The following is a 23600-nucleotide window of genomic DNA, read 5'->3' on the forward strand; positions in this document are numbered from 1 at the left end:
TTCCTTAGATACAAACAAAAGCTTGAGAGGCTCCAGGGGTTTTTCCTCCTGGCTGGATAATCAGAAACTTCCATGGTCTGTATCATGCTACACCCTCGGGTAAAAATCAGAAACCCCAATCTAGCGCAGCTCAACAGCCACCTTTTGATAGATGCTTACTTTGTCTTGAAATTGTACTTTATTAGTCATAGGGCAGTAGGTAAATCCATCATTAATAATGATAATAAAAATAGTCTACCAAAGTTGGATAATATAATCATGTTCATAATTCAAAGATAATCTGATATGTAGGATTTTTAGTGCATTAAATAGAAACATATTTACTTGTGATTTTGCAAAAATGTTCGTTCTGAGTTCATGATGTTCTAATTTCATCTATGTAAGAAAGAAGGACAACTGACCTTCCTCCCAACCTAATGTTTGGGAGAAAGGTCATGACACCGGGAGTAGACTTAAGGGTATGATGACTTTGCTGGAACATCCTCCATCTGGCAGAGACAGCTTGACATTCACAATAGGCCTCACCTACACGGCAGAGACTGGCAGAGACAACAGAGACCCCCAGAGGAAATGTCTCCCATCACTTCTGAGAAAAACATAGAAACCGGAGGGGGGTGTTCAATCACAAAACACAATGAATACTTACCGGATTCCCAGGGGTGCTGTCCTTGAATCAAATACTTTGGGAGCATGTCTCACAGAACACATGGAAACTGATTACCTTGGAGTACGCTGACATTGTCTCTCCTCGCCTTAGGCTAGTCTGGTTCTGTCACGTGACGCTCCACTATTGGCTTTTCAGGAGTTGTGATGATGTTGTTTTTATTTTTTCTGGCTCCTGCCTATGGTGACGCCACAGAGAAAAAGCCGTGCTTTCACACTCACCTCTGGTCCCACAGCCTCCAACACTAGACACATTTATAAAAAGGTCTCTTGGAGAGGGCACATTTCTGACCACTGAGGAAAATATTATTTAATTAACAAGATAGGAAAGTTGCACTTCAGGATTTAGATAAATCAAAACTGATTTTGGTCCAGTGGTTTGGCCACACCCCAGGAAATTTATCCATGGGTCTAACTAGGATACTTTTGGGGAACTATCCTGACTCTCTAGTCATCTTCTATTTATAGTTATCCTTTGAGTTGGCCCAGTTCTTGTCTGGATGCTCTTAGCCTGAACTGTGAGTTTATTTCCCTCATAGGTGGGTGTGGAGATGAACGAGTACACCTTTAAACTGCAAATTTGAAGCAGTTTGAAATCTACTTAGTGGACTACAACTAGCATCTTTATTTTTAATAAAATATAAATTTCAGGGTACATTGCTTAAAGGATGGGTAAGTATTGTCTCATGACATTTTATTTGTATTTGTACATATGCATATGTGTCATGAGTTCCAGTGTGAAATATATTTCTTATTTGAGGTTCAGGTTTAAAAAGTTCAAGAAATACTGATCTAGTACTTGACTTTGATCTGTAGAGGTTAACAGCACAAATGCTGGGACCAAATGTTCAAATCTGAATCCTGGGTCCATCATTTGCTAGCTGTGTGACTTTAGCTGAATTACTTAACTTCTCTGTCATAGTTTTCACATATCTCACAAATATGATATGAGAATAGTAATAGTAGCTACCTCATTGGGCTGATATGAGAATTGAGTACATTAACATTTTAAAATGCTAAAAATCCTGCCTGGCACATAGTAAGTGCCGTAAAAATGTTTGTGGGAAAAACAAGTATGTTCCTCAAGTATTTTCTTTTACATATTGAATCAATACAGCAAAGTTTCTTCCCTATGGATATTTATAATATGGTATATACATATATATTTGAAAAAGCTCTCTGTTTTGAGTGGCATTGTATTAATACTAGAATGCCTAGGAAAGATGCCTTGGAATCAGATTGCTGGGTTCCAAACCACAGCTCCACTGCTTACTTGCTGTGTGACCTTTGCAGATCCTCAGTTTCTTAATCAATAAAGTGGGACTAATAGAATCTGTTTCACAAGGTTGTTGCCAGGATTAAATGAGACTATCCAGAGAAGATGCAGAGGACTCAGGCGATAATAACTATTGTCATTCTTGCTGTCAGTTATTCAGACCATGACCTTGCTTCTTATTTCCCTATGTACTGAAAAGCAACTCCTCCTCTTCTTTTATGTGCATGGCTGAAATTGTCATTTCAGCTCAGCTCTGGTGAATCAACCACGTAGGGGCTCAGATAAAGACCAGAACTCCTAAATAGGAAAGTAATTGTGAGGCCTGGGTTAAAAATTCGGACTGCCCCACTGTGCTCTCTCTTTAGCCTTGCTCTCACAACTTAGCTGCCACTAGACTTGACCTTTTGCCTCAGCAGGTCTTCATATCCCTGTGAATAATTCAGAAGCGTCACAATGAAAGCCTGACAACCGGAGTCCATTTTGCAGTATGGCTGTCTGAAGCAAGATGGACACATCGTATTTCCTTCCCCTTCATATTGAGGGGAGGAAACTGATCAGGACAAAGGTTGCTGTCCAATATGATGAAGCCCCTGTGTGATGTATCACTTGTAAATACCATGATAGCATGAAAGGCTCATTGGCTGAAGGGGCTTTCAATTAGGGTCCTCCAGTTCTTAAGGACCTTTGGCAAGGCTGCTCTGACAAAGAGAAATCTAAGATGCTCAAGGACCTGCTACTGTTTTTCTGTAACTCTTTCCTCTTCTCCCTCATACATTTTTCCTGTATCACTTATCACAGCTTCTAAAATGGATAAGGGAGCTATATTATGCAGTATCAATCTCTCGCTTGATCATAAGCTGCTCAAGGGCAGGGGACCTGACTTATTAATCTTTGTATCCCCTGCACCTGGCACACATTTCAATCAACGTACATGGAACTGAGGCGGTTGAATTCATATCCCAGGTCACTGTGCCAGAGCTCAGAATGGGACTAGAGCTGAAGGCAAGAGAGGAATCATTTACTTCCCACTGCTGAGCTGAGTGTTGGCTTCCAAGGAAATTCCAGTCACCGGACAGGCAGCATCCTCCAGCCCCAGGGAAGGCCTTAAGGGTATTCTATTGGTACCTTTAGTGAAAGTTCTTTCTCCTAGTTCTTAGACGTAAGGAAAATGAAGCAACCTGTCCTGTATCCTGTTGGTTTACAACCCAGGGCTAGGAGAATATACATTGGAAAGTGAATCCTTTTCATCCTCTGCTTAGCTGATCACACCGAGACAATGAGTAGGACCACACAGCTTGGTCCTAATTAAATACAAGGACATACTTTGTTATATTCCTCCCTATCAAAAGGTTCAAGTCTCAGACTTAACTTTTCAGTTTATAAACAGAAATAAAGACAGGAAATAGTCTTTTAAAAACGCTCCATGTATCCAAGCCAGGCACTTTGCTGATGCATTATATATATTTGCTCTAAGCCTGCCAAGACCAGTAGCAATGTAGCCATTTACAGTTGAGCAAAGTGAGGCCCAAAGAGCTTGAACGGAAAAGCAGAGATTAGAGGTCACCCCCCTTTGGGTCCGCTCACTATACCACGAAGTTTCTACCCTTTTCCTCCAACACGCTGGTGAGTCTGTGTGCGTGGGTGACTGTGTGTGTGTGGTTCCTTTTTTCCCTATAGAGCCCTCCTTCTTCTGGTCCGTTTTCTTGATTCCACTTTTTGGAGACAAAGTCCAGTTCTTCTCCAAGGTCTCACCATCCGCTCGCCGTCTCCCTCTGACGTCCCAAGGACGGTCAGCCACTGCGCCGCTAAGTTCGGAGTCTCAGTCCTTGGCTCCGATTCTGGGCTCCGCCCCCCACCCTCCGGGGATCCCCGCCTGGTCCCTGTCCCCCGCGCCCAGGCGCTCCTGCGGGACCACGGCCGGCGCCCGGGCCGCGCCTCCCCTACCTGAGGCCCGCATGGCTGGGGGCGTCGCAGCCTCCGCCCACCAGCGCGCCTGCCCTGCCATTGGCTGTGCGGGCTGCCCGTCTCCTCGCTCCGTCCCGGAGGCAGGTTTTGCAACGAGAAGCCGCAGTCCCGGCGGCTAGGGTGCAACGCGGGAGCACAGTGGAGCGCAGATCGCGAACCCGAGCGGGCATGTCCCCGCGCGCTGGAGCCTCCGTTTGCCGCCGGGCCCGGGCGGCTGTGAACTTAGCAGCGGGATCCTGCGGCCCCGTCACTGCCATGTAGTCGCCGGCGGGGCTCCCTGACGCCCGGGAGCGGCAGTGCCAGTGAGCCTGAGCCCAGGAGCCCGTGTCTTCCCCGGGAGGCGCTGAGTGCGCGCCGCGCCCCCGCCGCTCGGGAGACACTTTGGGCCAGACAGGGAAATGGGGGAGAAAGTTTCAGAGGCGCCAGAGCCGGTGCCCCGCGGCTGCAGTGGCCACGGCAGCCGGACTCCAGCCTCTGCGCTGGTCGCCGCGTCCTCTCCGGGTGCTTCCTCGGCCGAGTCCTCCTCGGGCTCAGAAACTCTGTCGGAGGAAGGGGAGCCCGGCGGCTTCTCCAGAGAGCAGCAGCAGCCGCCGCCGCCGCCGCCGCCGTCGGGAGGCGCCCTCGGCGCCCGGCAGCCCGCCGCATGGGCTCCGGCAAGCGTGCTGCTGGAGCGCGGAGTCCTTGCGCTGCCGCCACCGCCCCCCGGAGGAGCTGTGCCGCCCGCGCCCCGGGGCAGCAGCGCGTCCCAGGAGGAGCGGGACGAGGAGGTGGGCCTTTCCCCAGCTTGCCCACTCTGGGTTCCGGCAGCCGGGCGACCCCAGCTTCCCATCCTGCGCACAGGCGGTGGGCAGGAGAGCGCTGTGGCCTGGAGATAGGGAGGGACCCCAAGCGCTCTGCCCCAAGCACGGGACAACGATAGTTAGGATCCCCCCTGTGGGTTATTGACTTCCCTGTGGTTGTTACCCCCGTGTGTGTGTCTCCGTGTGCTGCCTGATGGTGTGTTTTTAAAATGTCAGAGAAGCAAACTCCTTCGCGTCTGTATCTGACTTGGTCGATCTGTGAATGGATGCGATCTGGACATCTGGCGTGTCCCCACAACTCAGCTCTGATTCTCCAAAGTGGGCGTTGTTTCCCACCGAGGCGCTTGGGCCGAGGAGCAGGGAGTTGAGGGGGAGAAATGGTGCCTTGGGGGTAGGAGGCAGGGGTGGGGTGGGGGGCAGCGGTAGCCGAGGAGTTGCACGCGGGGGTTTCAGTGGCGTCAGCCCCCTGGGGTCGCCCGCGGGTGGTTTTGGCGCGTCCCCGCAGCGTCGGTCCTCTGGGAGAAGAGGACTCCCCGCGCTCCCTCGGTGGCGCGGGCGTGCGCGCCTGCAGCTCCCGTTCAGACTTGTTTCCAGCGTGTCCAGATGAACGCTTGTCACCAAACCGAGTACGGATCGTCTTACCTTTCGCGGAGCGGGGTGGGGGATCTGTATCTGCCCAGTTTCCTGGAAGGATGTTTCTCCAGAACTTGTGGGTCGCTTCCTGACACACTGAGCATAGGACTCTGGTGTCCTCCTGGCTGCTCTGTCCGGCTTATTTTCTGCTTTTGGAGGACAGTTAAAGAAGTGTACAATTCTTCACGTCTCAGAGCCAGACTCAGTTAAAAAAAAAAAAAAAAAAAAGATTGTTTGCTTTGGACGTTTCTTGTGGGGAAGTCATCTTGATCAGGCAGGGCCACAAATAAAACATCACCTTAACATAGACTTCTTGTGAAATTAATTCCTGAGTGCCAGTGTTGTATTTTCCTCATCTTGGATAGGGTTAGCTTTAGTAAATAATTGCCTTTGTCCCTTAGAGTAAGCAATCAGAGGCCCCCAGCCTGGAAGCAAAAACTGGATGTGGCACAAGGTTGAGAGGAGGCGAGTCCTAGCCTGGCAGAGATGGAACAAGCCTTAGCTGCTTAGCTGGTTCTTGGCCAAGCCACTTGCAGTAACCATGACCCATTCCCTAATTCCCCTAAGCCCCCATTGCAAGGATCCTGGATAAGTGTCTGGAGGCCTGCTTTCTAGAACTGTCTCTGCTACTGAGTGGTGAGACCTTGGGTATATCATTTCACTCCTCTGAGGTTCAGTTCTATAACCTGTAAAAGGAGGAGCTTCAAGGGAAAGTTCATTTTCACACTCATACTCCTGTTTGGAATCAGGAATTTCAGATGAATCCATAGCTCCAAATCGATCCTAGCGGCGGGATGTCAGGAGTTTGCTGAGTGCCTCACCCACCACAGAGCTACATCCTAGCAGAGATGATCAAACCCTGTACTGTCCCAGCGTTCCTCGCTGATTACATCTCCCTTTCAAGGTGAGAGGCATGTGCCACGTGTTTGCCCCTTAACTTCTGCCTCCACTTCTAGAGATGAGCACACTGGCACTGGGAAGCTGGGAGTGTACCCTAACTTAATGATTCACCAATAGATCCTAATTTAGTATTGCCGCTGGTAGAGAGTAGTTAGTTGCTTTATGTTTTCTCTTTAGCTAGGAGGGTGCTCCATGGTAAGTGACGTGGTCTTGCAGGTAGAGGGGAGGGATGTTGTTGGGGAACTTCTGATCCCCATTCTCTCGCTGATTTATTGCCTGGCCTCAGGGTGACAGTACTTTGCTTTGTTGGAAGTAGATATAATGATAACTTATTTCACAGGCAGTACAGTGAGAACTGGTTGGTTGAAGCACATTTTGGAAAGTGGAATGATTAAATAACATGGGTCACTATTTGCGAAATCTCAGAATTGCGTGTAAACTGATACAGTATTGCGATTTATTATGTAACTTAACCTGTGGCATGGGATGCTGGAAATTGCCTAGGAGCAAAATCTTGACTTGCTCTGAGAATTTTAAAATGAAATGAAAACCAAACCGTGTAGTTTTTTCCCCTCTTGTGGAGTAGAGGAGTGATAGTCTTTGTGAAAGGGGTTGAAGTACAGTGTGCATTTTCTGGTTCTTACACTGTTGATGGTATGGGGCAGGGGAGTCTTCACCTTCACTATTTGTGGGGTTATGGGCCTCTTTAGGGAGCAAATGAAAACTCTTTTGCCCCTCTCCTCAAAAAGCACACCAGAGGATTCAGGAATGCCAGGTGATAAGCACTCAGTTTAGTGGAAAGACGTGGGTTTGATTTCTAGCTCTGCCACCTTGACCAGTTGTGGGATTGTGGACCATTCAACTTCTGCAAATCTCAGCTTTCCTACCTTTAATGGGAATAATAGCAACAGAGTTAGGCATTTTACACATGCTATCTAATTTAATCCTAGCACAGTAGCTAACATATAGCATCAAATGCCAAGTAAGTGTAAGTAAATATTTATTTTTTAAGGTCACTTTTGATGACATTTTGCAAAATAGAAATACAAAGTTGGGTTATCCTGTTATTTTATTGCTGCATAAGTTATATGCTACCTACTGTCAGAGAATCAGAGGCTATGTCTACTTAGCTTATACTCGTAAAATGGGAATAAACTGGGAAACAGTTTTTATTTGTCTCCAGTTATTTTGTGACAAGGTGATGTGAGTGTAATGTTTATTGTAGAAAGGCACTGAGTATAAAGCATTAAAAGGCTTGTGTGCCACTCAAAAAATGGAAAGAGGTTCATTTAAAATTGTTATGTCTAGCTTGGGAAATTGATTATTTCTAAAGGTTGTGTGTGTGTGTTTACAGTAACTTATTGTATCAAATTTTGAAGAGCAGCAAAATTCAAGTTTCTAGTATATTACGGCAGTGCTAATTTCTTTGGCAACCTTGTTAAAACTATTTTGAATGTATTTAGTAATGTCGAGAGAGTTTGACCTATTTTTTACTTTATCTTACAGTCAATAATTGTATAAACTTCCAAAGTCTCACACACTTAAGTCTGCCCTTTAAGCTTTTGGTGTCTTAAAAACAGTAGTTTAATGTGACAGTAATGGTAGTTTTTATGTCAAACACATGACAGCTAGACATACAGCATGACTTTTGTTTAAGGAAACTGTATCTGACTTCCGCTCTTTCCCCAAACCTTTGAATTTGGGGTCCGTGTGTGTTGAGGAGGTAGCACACTTCATTTCTGAGAGTTAACACTGTCTAGATTGAAGGACTGTTCCCCTGACGACGTCTCTGAGATTTGCCTTTAGGCATTCTGCCTTGTCGTTTTCCAAAACACCCTGTGATGATTTTAAGAAAGTACTTGGGTGCTGTTTGGTAACTGTCTCAGCAAACTGGCCGAGGGCAGGAATTTTGTCTTTGTAGGCCTAGCACGGTACAGTTAATATATTAGTAGGGGCTCAGTAAATATATGTTGAATGAATGAGAAAAAATGGCATCTATGAAAACAGTTGCACATTTGATTGAAGGGTGCCTGCATGTATTCATTTATTTTATCTGTTGTGAATTATGTTATGCAAACCTCTAGATCTCTTCTCAAGAGAAACATTGTGGATCACAGTGAGAAACGTACAATTTTTTCCAGGTAAATTTTGAATAAAGTCAAATCACTGAGGTTCCACTCAGAATGCTTTTGAAGAGACTTGTATATTAACTGTTACTGACTCCTTTTCACTGTGTTTATTAGAACTTGAAATGTGCAGGGATCCTTAGAATGGCAGAAAAGGGCTTAGTAATTAAAAGGATTTCCAACTCAACAAGAGACAACCCATGCATACTCTGCTACACTAAAGGACTTATTTTGTTGGTATAAGTTAGGAAACGGTTTCTCTTATTAACAATAGGCTTACAGTGATAGGATGACTTTAAATTGTTCTATTAAGTGGTATATGAGCATGACGACTGCTTTCAATATTTTGGATGTGTGTATGGAGTGGGGGGTTTCCCACCTGGTACTAATGCAGTAGATGAGTTTCTGGTGTTTGTTGGTTAAGACATTAATAGCAAAAAGCAAGCAAGAATTCAGCAAAGCTTTTCATTGAATTTATATTTTATTAATCACAGAAGCTACATAATTCTAAAAGAGAAGTAGTGCATAAATCTTGGCATATTTATTATTTAGTCTACTTTTGGACTCTACCAAATTCAGTAAGAGCCACAAGATCAGAAAATCAGTCAACCAAAATGTATTGAGTCTGACTCTGAGGCATCGTCCTGGGCACAGAGATGGTTTTGACCCCAGGGAGCTTCAACTCTAGTTGGGGAGATAGTCACTAAATACATGATTATGAATTAATTGGTTTCAAAAAGTGGCAAATGGGGAACAGGCTGTGAGGTAGCATGTGGCTGCACTTGTAACTCACTGAGTCTGGTGTTAAGGACTGAGTCACTGAGGAAGTGATCTGTGAGCTGAGACCCCCAGGATGAGCTGGAGTTAGGTGGGGAGGGCAAGGGAAGGACATGTGTGATCCAGGTAGCAGGAGGCCTTGAAGCAGGAGACAGCATGGGTCCATGGCTCTGAGAGGATTCTGAGTTGTTAGGTGTGGAGGAGAGAAGAGCATGACATCTCATGACGTTTGTTAGAGAAGCAGCAGCCGGGTCATACAGAGCTGTCTGGACTTTATTCTAAAGGCAGTGGGAGCCATTGAAGGATTTGAAGCAAGGAAGTGACATGATCAGATCTGTATTTTGGGAGGGTCAGGAAGTATGAAGCCCACCTGCTGGGAACTGTTGGTATAGCCTAATTGTTCCAGAGTTGGAATTGATAACCTGAGAAGATGTCCTTTTAGTAAATTGTGTGGGGGTGAGATGGGATTGTCCCTAGTAGCTCAGGTACTCCAGGGATATACATATACCTATGAAATACATACATATGAATACATATGAAATACGTATGAAATACAATATGAAAATACATATCAAATACTTTTGATCAGTTGAAGAGAACATCTTAGTGTTAATATTAATGCTACTTTTCACTGCCATACCGTTGTAACTCCAGTATTGAAGGAAAAACTTTATTGCCATGACGGGAGAGTGAGGAGAGGGCCTTGTGAATGCTCATTTCCAGAGTAAATTTCAGGGACAGATTTACCTGGGGTGAGCATGAGGGGAGATCATGATCACAGGTTGTGCCTCTCTGTTGACAGGAAGTGTGGTGTTTGGGTACTAACATGCATTACCAGAGTTTTTCTTGGATTTTCCTAAAGAGGAAAAGGTCACTACCAAAGAACGAAGGCTTTTACCCTTTCCACCTCTGGTCTGAGGTACTCCAGGGAATGTCAAATACTTAACATTCTGCCAGTGTTTTAGAGCCTGTGACAAAGGCTATCCACTCAGACCTAGTGGATACAGTGCAGGAATTCAGGTGGATTTTTTTTTTTTCTAGTTTGGCTTTGTAAGGAAGGGCATGGAAGTGGGGTATAAAGATGATAAACTGGAAAAAGAATCCTCATAGGACGTGTCCCACAGTGAGAAGGGTCCGTGACCTGGTGGCTTGGCCTTAGAGAAAGCTGAGCGGGGGCTAGGGGGTGTGCATCTTAGAAGAGATGATTGTTTTAGATGAAAACCACCCTGTGTGTTTTCTGATTATGTTCTTACATTCTATAGTGTTGCCAGAAAGGGCTTGCGTTCTTTTTTTTTTTTTTTTTTTTTTTTTTTTGAGACGGAGTCTCGCTCTGTCGCCCAGGCTGGAGTGCAGTGGCGCAATCTCGGCTCGCTGCAAGCTCCGCCTCCCGGGTTCACGCCATTCTCCTGCCTCAGCCTCTCCGAGTAGCTGGGACTACAGGCGCCCGCCACCACGCCCGGCTAATTTTTTGTATTTTTAGTAGAGACGGGGTTTCACCGTGGTCTCGATCTCCTGACCTCGTGATCCGCCCGCCTCGGCCTTCCAAAGTGCTGGGATTACAAGCGTGAGCCACCGCGCCCGGCCAGGGTTTGCGTTCTTTTCCTCCATCCCTTTAGAGCTAGGAGCCAGTGTTTCCCTGCTCTGAGGTCAGAGTCTGTAGTGACTAAGGGGACAGACTTTGGCTAGGTTCTTATTGCTGAGGCTGTTTCCTCATCTGTAAAATGGGCATGTAGTTTTTATTCCTGAGGGTCATTATGAGGATTAATTAGGTGTTTTATGTAGAGTACCCAGCATGGTGTGTGGTGCATTGTAAGCACTCCATAATGGTATTTGCTACTATTACTGAGTGTGGAAAAGCTGGTTTATGCAGAGTATTGGTACCATCAGCACCATAGGCAGGTACATAATAAGCAAGAAACCTACAAGTCCCTTCCCTGATGGATTATGCTTCTAGCATATTTTGTTGGTAGTCCTGGCAGGCTCTTTCATTCATGAGTAGGTAGATATGTAACAGTTATCCCTTTTAATTTCATGGGCAGAACATTCCTTATGAGGTACTAAGAGCAAAGCTTTATGATACATGATTCATTAACCCTTCTATTAAGACACCGTTTCTCTTTTGCTCATGGAAAACTGTTTTTAGTGATCATTATTAAATAATATGCTGCAAGACTTTATGAACATGTAAATTACTAGCTGCACCCAGAGATTTAGTCAGAAGGCAGTGTGTCAACAGTGTGCTGGGGCTAGTGACATGACCATGTACTTCATTTCAGCTTCCTAGAATAATGATTTGGGGGATGAGAAAGGAGTAGGAAGGAAATCAGGTGATTATCTGGAAGTCAGCCTTGGTTCATAAAAGCATGAAAGCTGGGGCAAGGCAGATGGTATGCAGCCATCCCAACTTCTCAGAGGGGAAGTCTGTTAGGAATGCAATAGAACTTTCAAAAATACAAGAACTCCTGTATGCAGATTACCTAACACAAATTCTGTTTTGTCCCCTTGGAACAGTATAAACATTTTGGTTTTTAAGACAAAAATGCAAATAACCTAGTAGCCCTTTTGATATAACTCAAGCTGGTGCAGTGATTGCAGTTCACTTCTCTGCCAAACAACTGGTGTTCTGCTCTGTGCACTTGTTCAGGCTGACATTTACACAACTTTGCATCATTTAGTTCAGAGGATCTTGTTCTCTTTTATGTGTCCAGTATTGTCTAGCTTCTTATTTGATGATGTTATTTTAGGTTAAACCATACCAAAACACAAAATTAAGCAGAAGTCGGTTTCGCCAACAGCTGCTGCGCATTTGTGTTTCTCCCTTCACCCTTCTCTCCTCGCCCTCTCACCTGGTTCGGAATTCCTAGGAGGGATTGGATAATAGTCACCTGTGCTTCCAGGGTTAGGAGAGAAAGCCATGCCCTAAATGTAAAATGCTGGTTCAGGACTGTGGTCCTTGGTACAGACACGTACTCTGAAGTCACATTTAAGTTTATGGAACTTGTGTGAAATTCCTGCTGGCTATTCCAGCCTCCCTTAGGGAAAAGCAGTCACTGCTTATTTAATGATTTGAATTCATAACTAGACACATGTCTGTGAGACAGCTTATAAATTTGTATCCTAGGCCTGTACTCTTGCCAGCCCATCAATTCCCCTCTCAGACACAGTTGATATAATTTTGATTATGATACTTACCTCCACTGAACCTTTCAGTCCAAATGCTTTGTAATGATACTGGGGAAGGGCGACGATGGTAGGTGGGAGGCAAGATGGAATACTGACAAATTGAACTTCTTTTCTTAACTAATTTTATAGGCTATCATATGGAAAATGAAAATTTTAATGTTCTTGGTTTGTGTTTAATGTTTAATGTTCTTCTTTTGCGGTGTTTTCAGCGGGCAGCAAGATCACAAGTGCACCCGATTTAGTGTGGGTAGATGACTGTTAAACTCACATCAGATGTGGGTCTTTTGGCCTCTGCCTTAGAACTCGGCTAGCTCCTTTTTTTAATAAGCTGAGAAGTTAGGTGTGTTCCTTTCTGGCTGGTGATTCTGTGCCTCTTTGTGTTTGTCTAACAAAAATAATCTCAGACTTCTTTCTTAACATTTTTCTTTTCAGGCATTTCTCCATACAGAGATAGATGTACCTGCTGCAATGCAGGAAGGGCCTTAAGGCCTCATCAGCGGTAGGGAAACTAAGTTAAATTGGGTAAAAATTGGAGGTTAAACTATTATGTCGGTGTACACAGTCACTGAGACTGACATTCACAAAATCCTCACATTTGAAATTACTTCTTAGGGCAGTCATAGCCAGCGAAATTGCATTATGGTATTGAAATGGAATGAAGTTGTGATAAAATCTATTTTGTGTATAAAAGTTCAACGACTAATTTCACAAATTAGTTTATGAAATAAATTAGTTCCCTATAAGCATATCTAGCTCCTACACAAGACAAACTCACAAAATTTGCTTTTTACTCACATACTTTTAGCTGGAGTGGCTTGATTGAAATAACCTGAGCCCTCACCTGGGCTTCATTTGAAGAGTGGCTCTGAGGATACTTAGATGCAGCCAAGAAGAGGAGGGGAGGATTGCTCTAGAGGAAAACTCAACCCCAGAGAAAGAAATACAGAAAGGTTTTACTTCAAGAGGAGAGTTTCAGACATCCTAAATGAGCAGAATATATACCTGCAAAACCCAAGAAAATGTTGACTTTCCTGTCCTCATGGCTGCTAGCAGACTAGTAAGTAGAAGCGCCCTGTTAAGTCTATGCAACCTGAGTTTGAAAATTGAGGGTACCTGAGCAGGAGAGCGAATGAGAGGAAAATTACTTGTCAAGTAAGACTGTCCCTTTGCCTTACATTTTGGTACTTTACTGTTCAAAATACTACATTGGTAAATTTTAATTCACATACTTTTTTCTTTCCTTGGAATTGCTTGGTTATCTGTTCTACAGTCATTTACCAAGTTTCCCCAATTGGCTACCCTGGTTTATTGTTGCTTGGGGAGTGGGACAGTCCCCAAAGAGCCTGTAAGATCCCCTGAGGGTCAGCTTTAATCCACGGTGATTCTTGGGTTCTCCCTACGATGCATGCAGATTCCCTTTTCAGAGGACAAGGGATTAAAGGGAAATTACAACTTTGAACTCTTGATTTTTCTCCTTGGAAACCTCAATATCATTTTTGTTTTCAAGATTTCCACTTTTGACATTAAAACATTTCTACCTAGAGAAAGCTTAGCCTAAGTGTGTGAGTAGCCTGAGGGCAACCGTTTTAGAATTATCAGGTAAGACTGGGTGGGAAGAGTTACGCTAGTAGAGTAACAACAATGATAATTTTGTAACCTGCTAAAATCATACCGTTTTATATTCTTTTAAAGTTATTTCTGAATCACCAGTTTCTGTGTATCAGGTTACCTGTCATTCCTTGTTCTTATTCTTGCTTCTTTTTTTCTTCTTCTCTATCTATAGGTTTATCATCAGACCTTTAAAAAGAACACAACAAACACTTTAGCTAGAAGATGGCGGAAAAGCCTCTTGTTAAACAGAATGTTTGGGGGCAAAGCCTTTTCTGGTTACTGAATTTTATGATTCACAAAAGATTAATTTGAAGGTTCTTTTTGTTCTCACCTTATTGCTTACCTCTTTTTCTAGAATGTCACGGTATGTTTTCTTGCCTTATTCTGTGCTGAACAAGCTATTTTTTTTTTTTTTTTTTAAATAATTGGACATCTTGTAGTGCTTTAGGGCTCTCTGGCCATCAATCATCTTTGAAAACTATTGAAGATGTGAAGGTAGAAAGTGAGTATAAAATTTTGCTGTTAACAAAAGTAGTTATCTTGATTTCTCTTTTCTCACTTTAAAAGCTGAAGTTAGCAAAATAAGTTCTGTTTTTGGAGGGTTGTGCTGCATTATCTTTGTTCCTGCATTGTGCCAGGTTTTGCATATTTGTTGTTAATATTTGTAGTACTTACAGTTTGCACAGCCTTTTCTCATATTGCCTATTTTCTATAAATTTCTCTTTGTAAATCTCTCCCACTAGTTTGTGAACCCCTCAGGTGGAAACCATGTCATATCAACTCAAACCTTGCAACAGGGAGGGTGCATGGCATATAGTGGGTAAAAATAATACATCACACAAATTGCAGTTGAGACATAATGTGTGGCAAAGCAACATTCTGAATGTGAATTTACTCATTTAAATTAAATATTAAATGAGTATATGAATTTACTCATTTAAATTAAATATTAAATGAGTATATGAATTTACTTAGTTTTTACACAAGCCTTTTTGAAATTCAATTGATAATTAAATTGGTCTACACTACCATGTTACAGCTAAGTGACCCGTTCAACCTCATACTAAGTGAGGAGGAGAATAGTAGGGAGATACTGGGACAAGGGCAGCTTTGAGGAGATCATCAAGCCTCTTGGTCATCTCTGCATCCCAGAGCCTAGTACAGAACCTTGCATGATGTGGCACACAATGATCAATTGCTGAATAAATGAGGAGGATGCCGTTTAGGGGATAGGTCCCTCTGCACTGAGCATAAAGGTTTAGATTGTCTGTAGAACTTATGTTAAGGTTAGTGCTAAAACATAAAGCTGCTATAATCCTGGGTTTTAGGACACCAGTTAATGGGATAAGTGAGTTTCTACGAATGAAAGAGTTTGCCTGTAACCCAATTCTTATTTTCCCGTTGGCTTTGGGGAGTTGTATTTTGCCAGGACAATTCTTGGTTATTCATTAAAATCATACTTGTAGCAGTTAAGGCATTTTTGGCCACATGTTAAAAGGAATTATTTTGATTTCTGGTGAAGTATTGACAGCTAGCTTTAACATATTAACAGTAGTATTGGGCTGTACTCAGTTCTCAGGGTAATGCTGCTGTGAGTGGAAATGGATTGCAGGAATTTCATCAGTAATGAAAGTACTGGCCCAGAAATTGGGAAGTCTGAACTCCTGCCTGGGCTTCTTGCTAGGCAAGTTATTAGCATCTCTGATCCTCATCTGTGATGAAATAAGAGGTCCTTCTTAGCTACATTTTTTTATTTGCCTCTTATTACAAAATATTACCTTTAAAACTTAGTTTTCGTCACTCTATACTTTTTTAGGAACTGTTGATTGATATTTTCCTCTTGACAGACTTGATAATTGGTGTTTTCTGATTTGTCAATAGGCACCTATTCTTCCTGTCCCACCTAGCTTTATTAAAGTATAATTGACAAAAATGTATATATTTATGGTGTACAACATGATGTTCTGATATGTATACATTGTGAAATGAAATGATTAAATCAAGCAAATTATATCCATCACTTCACATGCTTGCTTTTTTTTTTTTTTTTTTTTTTTTTTGGAAGACAGAGTCTCTGTCACCCAGGCTGGAGTGCAGTGGCGCTGTCTTGGCTCACTGCAACCTCTGCCTCCCTGGTTCAAGTGATTCTCATGCCTCAGCCTCCCAAGTAGCTGGGATTACAGGCGTGCCACCATGTCTGGCTAATTTTTGTATTTTTAGTAGAGATGGGGTTTCACCATGTTGGCCAGGCTGGTCTCGAGGTCCTGGCCTCAGGTGATCCACCTGCCTTGGTCTCCCAAAGTGCTGGGATTGCAGGCATGAACCACTGTGCCTGGCCTTTTTTTTTTTTTTTTTGGTGGAGAGAACATTAAGATCTATATATACATTCTTGACAGGAATTCTCACAAGGATCCTTACTTATGAATTCTACCTTTCAGATAATGCTTATATAGGAAAATATGGGTGGACTTATATGTTCTGCTTTAATTCTTTTACACTTATTTGGTATGTCTCTGTCAGTAGCCCTAGCAAGTGTTGAGGGTACTGTCTCTCACCTCCCAATCCCTGCGGAGGAGTTTGACTCCAGAGGACATGGTCAGTTCTGTGTTTGTCTTGATGCTGGAGCACTCTGTTGTGTCATCTCACCCATTCAAATGCTAAGGCTTCTGTGTGGCTTTTGAAATACTTAGATTCTTTGAATAGTCATTCTGAGCATGGCACGTCAGTTTTAGAATAAGTCTTGTAATAGACGGCTGGTAGAAGCAGCAGGGGAAAGCGGAGGGGGGAGAACGTGAGTCTTCTTCTCAGTACAGGGTAACTTTAGAACCTATGACTTAGGATCTTAACTGTCTGACCTAGGAGTGTTCTTTAGAAAATGCTGTGGTGTGGCTATCTGTTGAGTTGTTTTTGAAGTAATCTTAACACTAGAAGATAATTGTTCTAGATGGAATCACAAAGGATGGTTTTTGGTGCCAGCCCTTGGAGACTGAATGTGGAATTGGATCTTCCTTAGATTTTTTTTTTTTTCCTGCAAATCCTTGGATCAGTGGCAGAGTCTGCAGGCTCCAAACAGAAGGACTTGGGTTTGGATTTTTCCTGCTGCCTGGGATGATTTTCCCTGGGCTACATGTCACAAGTCTATCACTCCTGTGTCCTAGACCAGCTACTTCTGATTTTAAAAAGTTAATCTTTTATTTAAAAAGGCTTGTAGGATCTCCATTTCCCTGGGCAGCCAGGGCTTTCCTGTACGTTCTGGACATTAGCTGCCCAGCCCTTAAAGTGGGCTGAAAGTCTGTTTGCACAGTTAAATTGAAATCTATCAAAACTTGGTTTGTACCAATGCACTACTTTTATTTTGTTTTTGAGACAGCCTGGCTCTGTTTCCCAGACTGAAGTGCAGTGGGACCATCTCAGCTCACTGCAGACTGCAGCCTCTGCCTCCCAGGATCAAGCCATCCTCCCACCTTAGTCTCACAAGTACCTGGGGCTACAGGCGCGTACTACTACGCCCAGTGAATTCTTTTTTCTTTTTTTAAACACTGGGTTTTGCCATGCTGCCCAGGCTGGTCTTGAATTCCTGGGCTCTAGTGATCCATCCACCCTAGCCTCCCAAAGTGCGGGGATTACAGGAGTAAGCCACCGTGCCCCGCCTGGTGTTTTTTTTTTTTTTATTTTAAACAAAGACAGTTCTCAGTTCTGGACTAAGCTATTGGTGAGTTGTTTCATAAGTTTGTTTGAAAGTCAGTTTGGAACTTGGAGTGTATAGTACCATACACTTCACACCCAAAACTAATGGGTGTGAAGCCAGCCAAAAGAAACCACCATCTTGGCATGCATCTGTGCTTTAGTTTCCTTTAGCGCCACTACAAAGTAACATACATTAGGTGACTTAAGCAACGGAAATTTATTGTCTCACAGTTCTGGTGGTTAGAAGTCCAAAATCAAGGTGTTGGCAGGGTTTTATTAGGTTGGTGCAAAATTATTTGCGATTTTTGCCATTAAAGGGCAACAACTGCAATTACTTTTGCACCACCCTAATGGTGATTGGTTTTAAATCACCATTTAAAGGAACGATCTGTTCCACGCCTGTTTGTCAGCCTCTGGTAGCCTCAGGTGCTCCTTGGTTTGCAGATGGCCACCTTCTCCCAGTGTTCTCACATTTTTCTCTCTGTACATGTCTGTCTCTGTCCACATTTCCCCATTTTATAAGGATACCAGTCATTTTGGATTAGGGCTTACCGTAGAGACCCAGCTTGATTACCTCTGTAATCCTTGTCTACCTCCACATAGTTTTAAATGGTGATTCGGTTTCTAGATCAGCCTACAAAAGCCTAATTAGTTCCCAGGATGATAAATTCCTAGGAATGGGGTAATAGTGCTAGAAATGGTGAAGAAGAAAAGGTGAATTTTGAACCTGAAAAGCCAAAGGCTGTTTTACACCCTGTTTTCCCCAGAGAGGTTCAGTGATACCTGGCCCCGAGCATCGCCAGGGCCCTCTGCCTCTGTGAGCCGCTCCTGCCCCTTTGTGCAGTGCAGCCTCTAGCTTTTTGTTAGAACACGAGTTCCATTGGGGGTGCTGAAGGCATGTCTGTCTTCGCTATAGTGTTGGCCAGTACAGCAGCTTCTGAGGTGGGTGACTATGCACAGGTAATTCTCAACATCTGCACACCTAGAAGAGCAGGGCCCTACCCTCCTAGGTGTTCTGAGTGAGGGAACAGGTAAGCTGGAAGAAGGAACCCACACATTCAGCCTTCACTCCCAGCCACGTTGTGGCTCTGGGGAGCCTCTTGAAGATATGGCCATGATCTTTCTTTGTCTTTAGGACATCTTCATTGGATGCCCAAGACTCCTTCACAAATGGGGGCAAATAATTTTAACACGAAGCTAAATGTCTCCTACTGCTTTTCAGCTCACTTCTAACAAGAGATGCCAGTGAAGGCTCAGAATTTAAGACACAAAGCGGTCACTTCAGAAAATCCATCAGAATGCCTTCAAAAATAAACCAAGTGCTATTACTAGAAATAGTTACAGCCAAGGGCCCTTTGTCCGTAACATTTTTTTCTTTGTGTAACAGAATTTCTTTATGCAACACGTTCTAATTTGCATGTTGTCTCCTCACCAGCAGACTTTAAGACTTTAAATTCTCTCATGGTTTTTCTTTGAGTTTAAACTCAGATAGTGGGATAGCTGCTGTAGATGAGGCTTTAAATAATTGCTACATGTCCTTGTTCCAGTGGCGACCTTACACTCAATTGTGTGTTTTTAGGGGCCTCTTTGTTTTTGGAACTCAGACCCACAGAGTTTGTGGACGGATGTCTGCATCATTTCAATGTTTTTATTTAGTATGCTGCAAGCTGCTGGTTTTCTCTCCTCTTCTCTGCTTCCTCTTTCTATCCTCTCATGAAAGGGTTAACGCTGCATTGTGGAGTTAGTGCAATTTGTTCTTCTAAGAGATGGCAAAGGCCCCATCAAAGTAGTCTATAGTCCAGTTCTAGCAATGAGAGCGATTCCTTCACAGCCTCTCTTGATATCTCTTTAGGGATCTTCTGTGGTATTTAAAAGGAAAGTGAAATATGGGTTTTAAAAAATGATAAGTACAGTCTTACCAGTTGATTTCATAATGAGAGGTGTAAGCCATTGCTGGGATACATCGGAAGGTGCTCGCTTTGTACTCTTGAAAAACCTGTAATCAGATGGGCGCTGTCTTGAATTGTTAAAATACTGTTACCTGCAGTTTTTAGAAATTTATTTTGACATTTAAGGACATCTAAAGATATATATTTAATTACTACTGCTGCCTTCTTTTCATTTGAATGAAAAGTGGTGGATTATATAACAATTGCCACTAAGATAAGTTTTCTTAAATCTGAGTGTCATGGATGTTCAAAATTTTGTTTCTAAATGTGTAATACAGATAAATAACTTAAACTCTTAGATCTTGGGCAGTCAGAATAATTTGAATTTTGAGGGGTAGGTTTAACAGCTTCCCATTTAGGATGTCCTAGAAAATGAGGGCTTGATTACAGCAAGGTTTTGTGTGTATGGCTTGTTTTAACCCAAATTTGCAGGCTGGAGCTATATCTCTGGCAGTGTTTAAAGTACTGGGGAGGTGAGTGGGTTGAGCCAAATCAACTTCTGAGGTTTAGGCTTCTTTTTTGCAGTGTTTCTTTTTCTTTCCCTTGCCTGCTCACTTGAACTTCTGAAGGGCAGAAAAGGAGGAAATATTGTTAGAGTACTGAGTGGGTGAAATGTAGGGCCCCGGAGAGCAAGGGTATTATCTTTGCACTGTTTCACATAACGAGTGCTGGTGAAGACTCCCTTATTGGTGGTGAGGTTTGGGACTCCCCTCAGTACCCTGGCTGCTGCCAACTCGGCTTGCTCTGGGGGTAGAGCTGGTGTGAAACTGCCAGTTCTTTTTCTTTGTCAAGTCTACAGGTATTGAACCTTGCTACTTTCAAAGGGCTGTAGGAGTTGGTGGGTGGGGAGGGAAGGAAGATGCAAAAGAAAGAATAGATCTGGTCAGTGCCTAAAGCAGCCTGTAGTTGGGCTAGGAGACAGAGCACACACACTGACTTGACCTGAATGTGCATAGTACACTATCAAGTGAAGAATGTGAGTTAAGCTGAAAGTGCCTACGGGGAGGGAACCAACCTGATGGATTTATCTGTAAGTGGATTTTCCATGGTGCCTTGACGATTTTAAATCTGAGGTCATATCAGATTTAAATTATTTGGCCTATCAGATATCTTTGCTATAAATAGGTACAATCTTAAGAAAGTCTTCTGCTTTTCTCTTTAAAAGTCATATTTAGGAGGAATATAATTGACAGGTTGTGTTTTACGTATTTTATAGGTAATTTTGTGTCTAATTAAAAATTACTGAAACAACATACTTTGAAGATTGTAATGTTTTCTCTATTACCAGCTTATTTATGGCTTTGTATCTTATCAAGAGTACTGTTTTTTTAAAAAGATTTGTATCTTGCTAGGTAATTAAACAATGTTTACAATTAATATATTTATATTTACGTAGAGACAGGGTCTCGCTGTGTAGCCCAGGCATTCTTGAACTCCTGGCCTCAAGCAATCTTCCTACCTCGGCCTCCCAAAGTTCTAGGATTACAGGTGTGAGCCAGTGTGCCCGGCACAATTAATACCATCTAAGTCATTATCTAAGGAACTCTTCGTTTCTGTTTGTTGTGGGGCCAGACTTTGGGAAGAAGTTATGTTTGATAAGAATTTGTCAGATAACTCATTTTTTTTGTAATATCTCTTTGGGATAGCATTTTCTTCCCCTGCTTTGGGATGTCTTTTGGTTACTCATTACTTGAAATTTGCCAAATTTAGGGTGGTGATGATTTTGGCCCAATTAGAATTTCAAACACCACTTCTGTCTCCCCTAGAGTATAGTTGGAAAAACTTCTTCAAGGAGAAACTCTCAGCCCCTGAGTTCTTGGCAGGAATCGTGGCCCCCATCACAGTGGAGCCCCCCTACGTGGGTGAGGTCTTGATGTCCTTGTGGCCAGGCTGCCCCAGGCCCCAGGAGCTTTCTGAGACCTCTGAGCTGTGTGGACTTGCTGTGTGGCTGTTCTCAGCAGCCACAGAATAACTGGTCTTATAAAGCAGAGCCTGTGATTTTATAAGGTAGTTTCTCCGGGCCTCAAACCTTCAGGGTGGCTAATTCTTGGTGTTTGCAGGTGGAGAGGGAAGTTAACCTACTGAGGAAAAACCTAATCTGTTAAACAAAAACAAAAAAAAACTTCCGGGTTTTATATGTCTCTATCAGTATTCTATAAGCATAGGGGAAAAATTCCTTCCTCACAGGGTTAGTGGATGCCAGTCATGGTTTACTGGTATGGGGCCATCTGTGGCAGCGTGGCTGCTCCCAAAAGCCATGCAAATTTATAAAGCAAGGCAGCCAAGGGGACTGGTGAAAATGAGTTTATAGCATGAATGGGGAACACTTAAAGGAGAAGGTGCTAGGTATAAATGTCTAAGCCAGGATGGAACAATTAGGGCAGTTCAGCTTTTATAATTAACATTAAACTCCCAAAGGAACTTCTCTTTCACCCTACTTACTCTTCCCTGGCCCGGCACATCTTATCCTTCACCTTTCCCTCAGGAGAAATAACTATGAAAACAGTCTGTGAGGCCCCGCGTGGGTGTCTGGCCAGTTCCACTACTTCAAAGATTCTCTGTCTCAGTTATTTTTATTATAACCACAGTGTGTACTCTGGACTTTTGAAATTTGTAGCTACAACCATGCTATTAATCTTAACTAAATATTCATCCTCTCTACCTGGAGCTCACAGACAACCTAGTACATGCATGAAATGATAGAATAGAAGCTATTCCTGAAGACTTCAGTCTTGGGGTATGTGAAGCCAAGGAGTTTATCGGCCCTTATTGAATTGGTATTTGGAATCTCTAGAATTCTTTGAGTCTTGATGAGGGCCATGAGATCCCAATCTTTGGATTAAGTTTTGAGAAGAATTCTATTGGAGATTTTCTGTGTTGCATAAGAGAAGACCATTTAAGGGACTCTCAATTTTCTCGTTCCCTGGAGAGTAAGTTCCCTCTTGTCATTTGAACTGGCGGATTTCTTTTGTGCCAAAAAGAGACAAAAAGACATGGTACTTCCTACACCTCCCAACGTGATGGGGCTGCCAGGATGCAGGTTTGGGGAGAGCAGGGACCTCATGGGACACATGCAGGGAGAGATCTATAGTTCCCTAGTGTTGGGAGGTGGTGGGGTTCCCCTGCTGGAGATGTTTTTGTCTGCAGCGAAAGACAAGGCATCCTTTCCGATGCTTTGTTTGGGGGTGGGGCACATGTGGCAAAATAATCTTTTCTGAGCTGTTAAATCTGGGTCTTTCACTTTGTGTCGTCTTTTTCTGGCATTTCACACAGGAACCAGGACCCTCGTAAGGCCTTGCCTTGGGGATATTTGCCTGGCAGGAAACTGAAGCAGTTTGAAGTTGAGGCTCCTCTCAGTTGCTTTGTAAAAAGTTTAAACCTACAGAAGAGAGAATGCTGTGTGTCCTGGTGTGGAGGGTGGTTTGTTTGTTTTGAGGGAAGAGAGAGAAAGTGAGCAGATTTACCTGGGCCAGGAAGGGAGTCAAGATTAGTGGGTCCTGGGTTACAGGGGTTGGGGCCCAGTAAACCTTTTGGTGGCAGCATGAGGCAACAGACGACACTGGCTAGTTGGTGGGTCTGGGGAGGCTGGACTTTAGACACCGGGTTTCCTGCCTGGCAGAGGTTCAGGTGCCATAGAAGTACAGATATGCTGATTTTACGGGCCTGTGGGTGACCATGAGGATTTTGGCAGCAAGCACAACAGGCTAAGAAGCCCTTTGCTTTCTGTGGCATCCCAGGAATAGCTCTGAGGGATCAGTTTCTACCATAGGCCTTGGAATCAGAATGAGTTTGATATCAAGAGAAAAGTGGCCAGGCATGGTGGCTCACACTTGTGATTCAAGCACTTTGGGAGGCTGAGGCGGGAGGATCATTTGAGGCCAGAAGTTCAAGACCAGCTGGGCAACATAGTAAGACCCAGTCTCCCTTAAAAAAAAAAAAATTAGCTGAGTACGGTGGTTCATGCCTGTAGTCCCAGCTATTTGGAAGGTTGAGACGGAGGATTGAGCCCAGGAATTTGAGGCTGCAGTGG

At 43.4% G+C, this 23600-nt stretch overlaps 1 protein-coding gene across 1 annotated transcript in view; it reads left to right on the forward strand.

Moving 5' to 3' along the window:
* Nucleotides 1-3999: 3999 nt before the first annotated feature.
* Nucleotides 4000-23600, forward strand: part of MAST4 (microtubule associated serine/threonine kinase family member 4) — a 577822-nt gene continuing 558221 nt past the window's right edge. The window contains exon 1 of the mRNA XM_030799245.1: nucleotides 4000-4671. Coding sequence (XP_030655105.1) covers nucleotides 4303-4671 — 369 coding nt within the window. The 5' untranslated portion in view covers nucleotides 4000-4302. The remainder of the gene's footprint in view (nucleotides 4672-23600) is intronic.

The sequence above is a fragment of the Nomascus leucogenys genome, chromosome 18 (genome assembly GCF_006542625.1).
Source record: "Nomascus leucogenys isolate Asia chromosome 18, Asia_NLE_v1, whole genome shotgun sequence".
NCBI lineage: Eukaryota > Metazoa > Chordata > Mammalia > Primates > Hylobatidae > Nomascus > Nomascus leucogenys.